Source organism: Dreissena polymorpha, chromosome 8 (genome assembly GCF_020536995.1).
Source record: "Dreissena polymorpha isolate Duluth1 chromosome 8, UMN_Dpol_1.0, whole genome shotgun sequence".
Lineage (NCBI taxonomy): Eukaryota > Metazoa > Mollusca > Bivalvia > Myida > Dreissenidae > Dreissena > Dreissena polymorpha.
The window spans coordinates 14,106,061-14,116,998 of record NC_068362.1 but is presented as its reverse complement, the minus strand read 5'-3'; the positions used below and the strand labels follow the sequence as shown (position 1 = coordinate 14,116,998).

At 33.4% G+C, this 10,938-nt stretch overlaps 1 protein-coding gene across 1 annotated transcript; it reads left to right on the top strand.

Moving 5' to 3' along the window:
* The first annotated feature begins 4,234 nt into the window (after window positions 1–4,234).
* On the top strand, window positions 4,235–9,091 carry LOC127842973 (uncharacterized). Its single transcript, XM_052372787.1, has 5 exons — window positions 4,235–4,330; window positions 6,326–6,462; window positions 6,892–7,082; window positions 7,603–7,763; window positions 8,419–9,091. Exons 2-5 carry the CDS (start codon window positions 6,370–6,372, stop codon window positions 8,484–8,486), a joined length of 513 nt encoding a protein of 170 aa, XP_052228747.1. The 5' UTR covers window positions 4,235–4,330; window positions 6,326–6,369; the 3' UTR covers window positions 8,487–9,091.
* Window positions 9,092–10,938: the final 1,847 nt, after the last annotated feature.

Genomic DNA, 10,938 nt, shown 5'->3' with positions numbered 1-10,938 from the left:
ATCAATCAGTCAGTCAGTCAGTCAGTCAATCAATCAATCAATCAATTTATCGATCAATCAATCAATCTATCAATCAATCATAACTCTCGATCAATCAATTTGATTGATCAATCAATTAATCAATAAATCACATATTTGTTAACAATATTAATAACTTAACTGTTTATTAATTAAGGGTTCGATACTACAAATTCAATTTAAATAAAGTTACACATACATGTTATCAGATATGTGTTGTTATATTACACCAATATTAAGTATTCTTTATGTTCAAACAAAACTTTTCATAACATGTAATACACATGTTATTGTAATAAGAATGTTATATTCATATTGCCATATTAGTATATTTGAAAGCATGTTTAAATAAGCTTTCCTTCATTAAAACAACAACAAATGTGAGCACGTTAAGCCTTATCAGACTTACTGTTAACTTATGCTGACTTAAAATTCTATTTAAGCCTCTTAATGGACAAGGGGCCAATCTAAGGAGAAAAATTACATAACGATATATTGTTTGAACATGTATAGATGTGCATAACTCTGGTTGGCATTTTGTCGGAATTATGGCCCTTTTTTGACTTAGTAACTTTGAATATTTTGTTAAATTTTGTGTTAAGATGCACTTTACTTCTAAAGTATCAAGGCTATTGCTTTCAAACTTCAAATACCTTCTTACTATCATGAGGGTACTGTACCTGGCAAGTTGAATTTGACCTTGACCTTTGAATGACCTTGAATCTCAAGGCCAAATACATAAATTTTGCTTAAATTGTCATAACTTCTGTATTTAGGATCAGATTTGATTCATACTTTGACAAAACAACGCTTACCTGACATAACGCAAGGAACTCCACCAAATCATCCCCCAGGCCCCATTCCAGAATACCCCCCTCATTTTTTTTCCCTTTTTTATGCTCCCGGTAGCAGTTGAACTGTCCGTCAGTCTATGCGTCCGTCCGAAAACTTTAACATTGACCATAACTTTTTCAATATTGAAAATAGCAAATTGATATTTGGAATAAATGTGAATCTCATTGAGCTGCACATTTTGAGTGGTAGAACGTTAAGGTCAAGATCGTCCTTCAAGGTCAAAGGTTACATATATGGCGTCTGTCCGTCCGTCCGAAAAATTTAACATTGGTCATTACTTTTGCAATATTGAAGATAGCAGCTTGATATTTGGCATGCATGTGTATCTCATGGAGCTGCACATTTTGAGTGGTGAAAAGTTAAGGTCAAGGTCATCCTTCAAGGTCAAGGTCAAAGGTCAAATTTTGCAGTATTGAAGATAGCAACTTGATATTCGGCATGCATGTGTATCTCACGGAGCTGCACATTTTGAGTGGTAAAAGGTCAAGGTCGTCCTTCAAGGTCAAATGTCAAATATATGGCGTCTGTACGTCCGTCCGAAAACTTTAACTTTGGTCATAACTTTTGCAATATTGAAGATAGCAACTTGATATATGGCATGAATGCTTATCTCATGGAGCAGCACATTTTGAGTGGTGAAATGTCAAAGTCATCCTTCAAGGTCATAGGTCAAGGTCAAAGGTAATATTTTGCAATATTGAAGATAACAACTCAATAGTTTGCATGCATGCATATTTCATAGAGCTGCACATTTTGAGTGACGAAAGGTGAAGGTCATCCTTCTATGTCAAAAGTCAAGGGTCAAATTTTGCAATATTGAATATAGCAACTCGATATTTGGCATGCATGCGTATCTCAAGTAGCTTTACATTTTAAGTGGTGAAAGGTCAAGGTCATCCTTCAAGGTCAAATTTCAAATATATGGTTTCAAAGCGGCGCAGAAGGGGGGAATTGTTTTTTCACGAACACAGCTCTTACAACACTTACCTGACATACCACATTGGACTCCACCTAAATGAGCACCCCCCCACATTATTCCCCCCTCTCCACCCCCACACACACAAATATTTTTTTTTGAACATGTCAAAAAACCCACAAATATATATTTTTATTATTGTATTTGTGAAAGACCATCCAACCATCACACCCAAGCAATTGCTATCAAACTTGAAATATAATCTTATTAGTTTGTTTTATGACTGTACAAATGTTCAATAGATTATGGAAAATATACCTGAACTCAGAATTTTCTATAATGTACCATTTGTTTAAAACTTATTAAGCGATCAATATGTTTCAATTATGGTCCTCATTCAGTAAGAATATGACTATATTACATTGACCTTATTGAATATGAACAATTTCCCCATTATACTTTCGAAAAGTCGAGCACGCTGTCTTCTGACAGATGTTGTTGAGTCTAAATTTAGGTTTGCTGATCTGGCCATTATCATCACACAGTTTCATCACACTAATTTCTAAAACGGTTATTTAGAACTTGTAAGTAATTTTGCTTCAGGCATTTACTATTTTATTAATATTTAATCAATATTATAGATGAGGTACTTACGTTTTTTGCAAATGCAATGATAATTATAATAATAAATCGCAGGTAAAAGTGTATTCTTACACAAGTTTGAATTATACTTGTTAATTTGAGAAGAATCACGGTTTTATCTAGAAAAAAAGAACAACTGATATTTAAATGACTTAAAAAGCATTAATTTTTAAATCGCAAACATTACCAATAGTAGTTTTAAAATCACGAAGAATGTACGGTCTGTTTTGTTAAACACGGTATGATATTTAAGTGCGAAATTTTATAATGCTGCAGAGGTGTTTGTACCGGACCTTCTATTTCATATTTGAAATGTATTGTTATTTATATAAATGGGAATTTAGATCTGAAATTTGAAATATAATGTAAACATAATATATTTTTGTGTGAATATATCCTTTTTATGCATTAATGCATTGTACATTTACGAACAAACATTACTAAGAACATACAGTACAAGCAGCAATGTTATAATAGTGCATGCCTAATCAATATAAATATAGTACAACAACACAAATTAGTTATGAAGGAGGTAAATTAGTATTGTAAAGGGACTTCACATATTCCCAAATATATATTTTACTTACAGCAACGACGATGTCGACAATCATCGATTCTGATATACATCTGCAGAAGTGTCCTCATCATGAAACAGAAAATCAAACATTTTATTGTGTCAATCATGACGTCACAATATGCGGAAGGTGCCTATATTCAAATCATAAATTATGCATAGACTCGAGTATTGACCTCTTTACTGTGTCCGTTGACGAAGCACGACATAGAGAAACTGTTGAAATTCTTATTGCCTTTGAGGAACAAATAGAAGGTTATAAAAAGAAGTTGTCTGAAGATATTGCGTTAAACGAGCAATATAAATTAAACACAATGGCTGCTATTGATTCGTTTAGCTCTAAAATGATAAATAGACTGACGGATTTAAAAAAGCATGCCGAAATAGAATGTACGCAGAAACACAAACACAATAGCGAACGCTTGAGTCAACTTGTGAAGAAATGTAACGAAGAAAAATGTATGATAACTCAAAGAAAACATCTTGTAGAGGTTTTAGTTCAGAAGCAACATTCTCGCCAATTATACATAGAGATTGGCCGCCTTGATCGGAACAAACATGACATTGCGACGAGGACAAATGATTTAATGAAAGATAAAGTAAAAGTGAAATTTTCATTTAGGCCTAATGACAAGTTAGAAAATGTAATTTTCCATGAAATAAATGATGTAGGCAATATTCAGGAAACTACGAACGACAGCGACGAGGTACAAGAAGCTAAAGTGAAGGTATAGTTATTTTATCTGTAGATACATTCATTAAAGGTACATCCAAACGTGAGCGGAATTCTTTATGCGCCATTATTCTGAGATATTTGACATACAACAACTGTTAATATTGTTAAGTGAATGATAATGAAAGTACAATGTACTGTTTAGGATTACTTTTTTGCAAAATATTAATTTGCTTTTATAGTTTTGGATATGTTTATAAATACTGAAGTCCTAAAATGCGTCTGGAATTTGTAACGGATATATATTAAACAATTAAATCGTCTGTATAAATATTTAAACATGTCTGCTGCTCAACTGTCGCCATGCTTCACATTATATATTATGTATAAATTACTATATATTTGAAAAAACTGTAAGTGTAACATTCTGGTAAATACGCCCTTTTAAGCGGATCATTTTACTATCAGATGATTACCATTACATTGAACATGCAATACAACACCTTTTTTTGAAATTTATGTTAACTTAACGATACAATCAAACAGAATGAATTACAGGATTATACATCTCACGAAGAAGAACACTCCGAGCTTGGAATTAGAGAAAATAAGGAAACATTGTGTGACATAGAGGAAAGCGTTTCTAAGAAAGGTAAGGCTTTTATCTGACAAAAGGAGATGTTTACATATTGTGAAATATAACCGAAATAGATAGTGCATTAGATGATATCGTTTTCATTAATTATCAGTATTGAATAACGCAAGTAAAAACTGTTTTTACCTATCAAAATCTCAGGCATTGGGTCTAGCTATATAATACTGAGGCGGCAGGTTAAATACGCCGTACATGTGAGCTCATAATTTGGTACTAGTAATACTATTTCTGAAAATGTATTGGTGTGCGCACCAATAACTAATTTGACAACATAACGTGTAATCCAAAAATGCTATCATGCTCGACGTTTTTATGAAGATAACGCACATGAAAGTGGTATTTAAACAACAACCGACACTCGTTTTCAATATTTTCTTAATTTTACTACAGCTTTTTGTCATCAAATGGGTTTTGAAACGTTAAAGTTATGAAGGCAAATAACCAAATATATATTTGCCAAGAAAAGCAAGATCATGTTTAGATTAAAGTCTTAACGTTGTTTTTCATCGAACGCAATTAACAAAAAGAATATGTTAATAGCAAATTAATTTACATTTCATTTGCAAGAGACATTGATTGAATCGATGTATTTTACTAGTGTATATTTATCGGTACATACATTATACAAACAAATGATAACAAACCATTGAACGAATATTAGAAATATTTACTATAAATTAATGTCTCTATTAAAAGGTATAAAACTGTGCAAGAATTTGAATTGACAAATCTAATGGTTAAATGTGTCTTCAACTTCTTTCGATTTCAACGAAATTCGTATTAAAGGCGACAAAACAAACCAAATTGAATGCATTATTGAATTTTGATTTTGGAAATCTTTATATAACGTTTTACGGGCATGCTTTCGTATCAGCAATGAAGTATTTGGAACTCTTGAAAATACTTGTATCGATTTAATACTGACTTGAAACCAGCTGAGAAGAAATTCGGCATCATAAATTGGAATCCAAAATTAATAATGAAATATGTAAGGAAATCCCAGGGCAACGCAAAGCAGGCGTCGGTGGGGATGTAGATAAGGCATCCATAGAATTAATGTACCGGGTACATGCATGCAATTGAACAATATATATACGTTTTATATAAGAAGTAACGCGTATTAAAATATATACCATATATATTTTTTAAATCGGGATTTCCAAAATCTATCTGTCTGTCTGGCTGTCTGTGTGTCTGTGTGTTTGTGTGTCTGTCTGTCTATCTATCTCTCTATCTTTCTTTCCTTCTATCTATCTATCTTCCTACCTATCTACCTATCCATCCATCCATCCATCCATCCATCCATCCATCCATCCATCCATCCATCCATCCATCCATCCATCCATCCATCCATCCATCCATCCATCCATCCATCCATCCATCCATCCATCCATCCATCCATCCATCCATCCATCCATCCATTTATCCATCCATCCATCCATCCATCCATCCATCCATCCATCCATCCATCCATCCATCCATCCATCCATCCATCCATCCATCCATCCATCCATCCATCCATCCATCCATCCATCCATCCATCCATCCATCCATCCATCCATCCATCCATCCATCCATCCATCCATCCATCCATCCATCCATCTACCTATCTGACCGTCTCTCGGTCCGTCCGTCTCTGTGTACGTCTGTCTGTCGGCTGTCCGTCTGTCTGTATGTCTGTCTGTCTGTGTGTCTTTTTATGACATACACTGCCTATGTGTATTCATTTCTGTACGTCGGTCTCTCTGGTTGTCCGGCTGCCCGTCTGCCTGTCTTTGTTTCTCTGTGTCTGTCTGTCCCTCATGAGGAAAAAAGTAGCATGGATGTATTGATCTAGCTACTAGCTAATGATAATAAAATAAAATGCAAGCAATGGCATACGTCTGCTTAAAATATTGTCAAAATGTATCCTTTATTAAAAATATCTTAAACATTTTGTTAACATTTGATTTAAAATTTGTAATACATTAATGCAATAGTATATTACTTTAGCCAGTAAGACAGTACTATACACAATTTTTGGCAACGTTCTTGCGATGCTTGAAGAATACGAGGCGAGAACTGAAAGAATAAATTTGCCAAAATCAGCAATCGAAATACCGGATCAATCATGGAAAACTGTTGAAGATGTAAGTTATTTTTGAGAATTGGCAATGTGTAACTATATGTTATATCTGTATGTCATGTATTATTTACAATAAATGAAATATTACCGTGGCCAAACATATGTGCACCAATTGTTTAAAGAAAATATTGCAGAATTTGATGTTTATTGACAAACAGCAAAACCAAATAAACAGCACAGTAATCTATGGAATAATACATTAATGATATTAATTTCGACCGTCCATTTGCGATGATTAAGGCTGTCTATGAGTGACATCAAAACATGTATGTTTGGGAATATTTCGATTAAATCAATATAGCCCGACCATTCACATGCTAAACTGTTTAAAATTAATACCACGCAATCGAATAACGCGTAAATCGGCCATAAAAATTATTGTTTAATGACAATTTATTAAATGTATATCTAGATATTCTTCAAAATTATACAGGTGATGGGTAATGTTGAGAGTCAACTTGTCCTGTTTGAAGCGCACACCGAAGCATGTCCAATTGATGTTACCAGCAGCGTTTACAAAGAGTTAAGAATAAAAGCAATCTACTGGGCCGCTGTCAGAGCGTGTTTGCCTCGTACTAAAACCGACACGTTTATTGCACGGCTGTATGGGATATTGGCAAAACGGTATACACATTCTTAGACTTAATCCTCAGTGATAATGCATTTGAATTTAACCGGTAACGGAGACTATAGTTTATAAAAAGGCTAATGCATATTTACACATTTCCTATACAACCTCAATAATCAAGGCTTACCTAGATATCAGCGTTAAATAAGAGATGTTGATAAACCAATTATTTTAAATGTTAATACTTCATTGCTTATTGAAATGATGTTGATGGAACCTGATATTTTCAAGCATCCATCATTTGTCTGGTGCCGTGTTACACTTAAATGGCGGCATTATGTTTTGTTTATGACTTTGTTCGTTCTTCCTTTGGAATTAAGCTTAATACTACATGGGATTTATGCTTTTGGATTATTACTTTTTAATTACGTTTGCTTACGAATTGACATAAAACGACAAATTGTTCATCGATTATTTTCTTGTCAAGCAGAAGTGACTAATCTATGTTTGTATTTTTCTGCTTTACTTTGAAATCTACTTGAGTTCTCCTTTTTGTCTATGTTGCCGTTTAAATAGAGCAAAGGCGAAACAGACGTTTAAGAAACAATCATCGCAGAACATGTGGCGGCGTAGAAATCAAGAAAGGGATTTCGATGTTTCAAACGAACACAATTCAACTCAACATATATCTACTTTGAAAACACGTACACCAACAAACAGTTTAGACGTTCGTTTAGGTAATATTAGTTATGTGTTTTCACGAGTACAGGTACAACTTTCTTTCGTTAGAGATTTGCGCGTTTAATTTGTCAAGATTGACATGGTTAGTTTCCGAATCAAATTGAGCTTTTATGTAAACGCGAATGTTGGAACAGAAAAAGCAGAAATCACTATACCGGGTTTATGCTTTCGAAGTAAAAACACGATCTCCATCTAAACAGCAATTTTTTACTGAAACAGATGTCAAGGAACGTGCTTGGTCTCATATGGCCATCAATCACACAGCAAATTTTATTGACCTAGCTTAAGTGCTTTTTGACTTGTAGAAGGATTCAAATTGTAGTTTGTTTTATTATTAATGTAACCATATCAACCACTAACTAAAATCTTTATCCGGTGCTACCTGACAACATAAAGAAGATACGTGGAATTAACTCATTGCATGAATAGAGGACCATATGGTAAATATTCACGTTATTTTAGACAAAAATTGTGGTTCCATAAATAGTTGAAACCTAAAATCCTGATCCTGGCATAACTAAAATGTACTTTCGCTAGGCACATGTATACAACTCATGAAGATCATGTTCTTACTACCAAAGCATGAACCCGGTATTTGACTGCTGTAAAGTCTATGAAAAAGCTTGTATTGACACGTTTTTTTCGATATAGGCGCCAAAAGAATACAGGACGTCAACCCAAGCCTTGGACCATGTCTTCAGGAAGACGTGGATGCTTAATCGCTCTAGCTAAATTGCCTGAGATTAAAGGCAAAGCTCATTTACTCCTTTGTCCATATATGTGTCATGACGGCATGCCGATTTTTAATAATCTTATGTTTAATTATGCAAATATAAACATTGAACTATATTACACATGAACTAACTTGAAGTTTAATGGATACATTTTATATTACCTTAACCAATATGAGAGGTTTCTTCATTTAAAAACAAGATAGTAAAACATTTATGCCCCATATAAAGCAACAAAAATAATACATTGCTAATTAAATTGGTTTGAACAAGTTTCGTTTCATCAAGTACCACGTGAACCTGGATGATATGCTCGAGTGCATAGTCTGTACAATTATGTCCAGGTGGTCTTTCATAACAACCGAAATTCTGCTTAAGGGATGTAGTTTTGGTAACTAACACTATTTAAATGACTATAATATTTTAATTCCATGTAACACGCCCATATGACTTGTTAATCTTAAAATCTAAGGACCTCTTTCTTTCCTCCCAAGCAAGCAGCCTTTTTTTAATGCTGGTTTGTCTAAGTTGTAGCAACATACCGTGCTTAAAAGAAATGGTTAAAATGATCGATGCATTCATATTTTGACATGTGTAAATATATGTTTCTTTGTGATAAAAACAATTAATGTTCATACAGTATAATAGACAAAATGATAAACAAACACATCTCGCTGTCGACATAAACATAAGAGACAGACGCAATATGCATAATTTTATACGATTCGACAACAAGATCACATCACAAACAAATGGTGTACATAGTAGGTGTTAAAATTGTTTTAAAGGCTGATATTTAATCTTTCTCGAACGTAATAGCTTCTTTCATTTGGGCCTATTTCGAAGCTATGTATTAAAATAATGAATAGTGGGTATGTTGTACTTCTTATTGCTTAATAATAAGTAATCGTCTCAGAAGAATGAGAACAACAATACATTTTGTGATTACAAAAGCTTGTATGTTCATAATCACAATTTGAATGCACAGCCAATTTGATATTTGTTCTGTGTACACCTCACACCAAACAATAACTCTTGAATTACAGGACATTCGCAAAACATACGCTTATTTGAATCTACAGAGTGCGACACACATACTATTGATCATAATGATTCAAAACGCACATGTATAAATAACGCTTATTTGAAAATGATTTGTATTGTATAGTGAACTTGTTAAGATCGATTTGCCTTGTTATTATGAGTTTGTATTGTAAAAATGTTGCAGTACTAAGTTAATTCTGTAACTGATGACTGGTACTATTTGGTCGGTGTTTACTGTTTCAATATTTTAGCCATTGTTTCTAATCTAGTAGACAGCATGTAACGAGACATCAGAAGTTAGGAAATAGCTGGTATGTAACCCATACAAGTGTTGTGATTAATACAAACTATAAAATTGCGTCGCTGTATAGCCATATGTTTGTTTTATATGATTGATATCTTGATTATGCTGTACTCTGTAGAAAATAAACCCTGTGATTTCATTAAATGCGCTTATTCCAAATTATTTTGCCGATACAACCCTCTGATGTAATATACAATATATTAAATAGAATGTTCTATAAAATGTGTTGACGATCATTGTACGATTTTACACAATAAATATCAAGTGTCTAGCCCTGCTGTTGCAAAGAGTTTATAAATTATTTAGCAATATATTCATATTGAGGATGTGAACCATGGGTATAGCAAGCTTTTATCGCAAATGCATGATTTGAACAGGCTTTGTAGAGGACATCTAGAAGATGCGAACACATATGAAAGCGAATGTGTTTCGTTTTCCGATTGACCTTTTGGTTTCAGACAAGAAGATTTGATTAAAAATAATCTACATTTAGGAGCCACTTTTGATCTCAAGGGGCATGCGTTGTCCAAACGGTTTAGAGAACTTCTGGATTTTATTACCTATTTAAAATGAAAGCCATGCGTTAGCAGTTCCAAACAAGAAGATTTTAAAAAGAGGTATGTGTTAAACCGGTAACATCATGGGCGAAACCACCTTCGTCCCACCTTTTTAATTTCACAAACTTTTTAGAGGACCACTGGATGATGCTGCGTTCCAAATATGAAAGTCTTGGGTTTTTTGGTTCAACACCAGACACTTTTTAAAACAATTCCCTAGTATAAATGTATGTAAAATTAGAACAACTTTACTTGAACCGTTGGATGATGCAACAATAGTATCAATTGATACAATTGTCATTCTAAGTCTTAATATAAAAAGTATAAACTTAAGTTTCATCAACATGGAAAAAACCTAAAATTTCACTTACGGCAAACATGATACGAATTTGTTAAGTCCAATAACTATGTAAATGTAACTATTCAATAACATTATTTAAATCAAATCATCTTTGCTTCTGCTGTACTGTTCAATGTTGGTACACCGAATAATACGAATCATAGAATTTCACAATGTTAATGTACAATGTAAAAC

Coding starts and splice junctions, on each gene's coding strand:
- LOC127842973 (XM_052372787.1), top strand. CDS start 6,370: ATGCTTGAAGAATACGAGGCGAGAACTGAAAGAATAAATTTGCCAAAA. Junction 6,463..6,891: donor CATGGAAAACTGTTGAAGAT/GTAAGTTATTTT, acceptor AAAATTATACAG/GTGATGGGTAATGTTGAGAG. Junction 7,764..8,418: donor CAGTTTAGACGTTCGTTTAG/GTAATATTAGTT, acceptor TTTTCGATATAG/GCGCCAAAAGAATACAGGAC.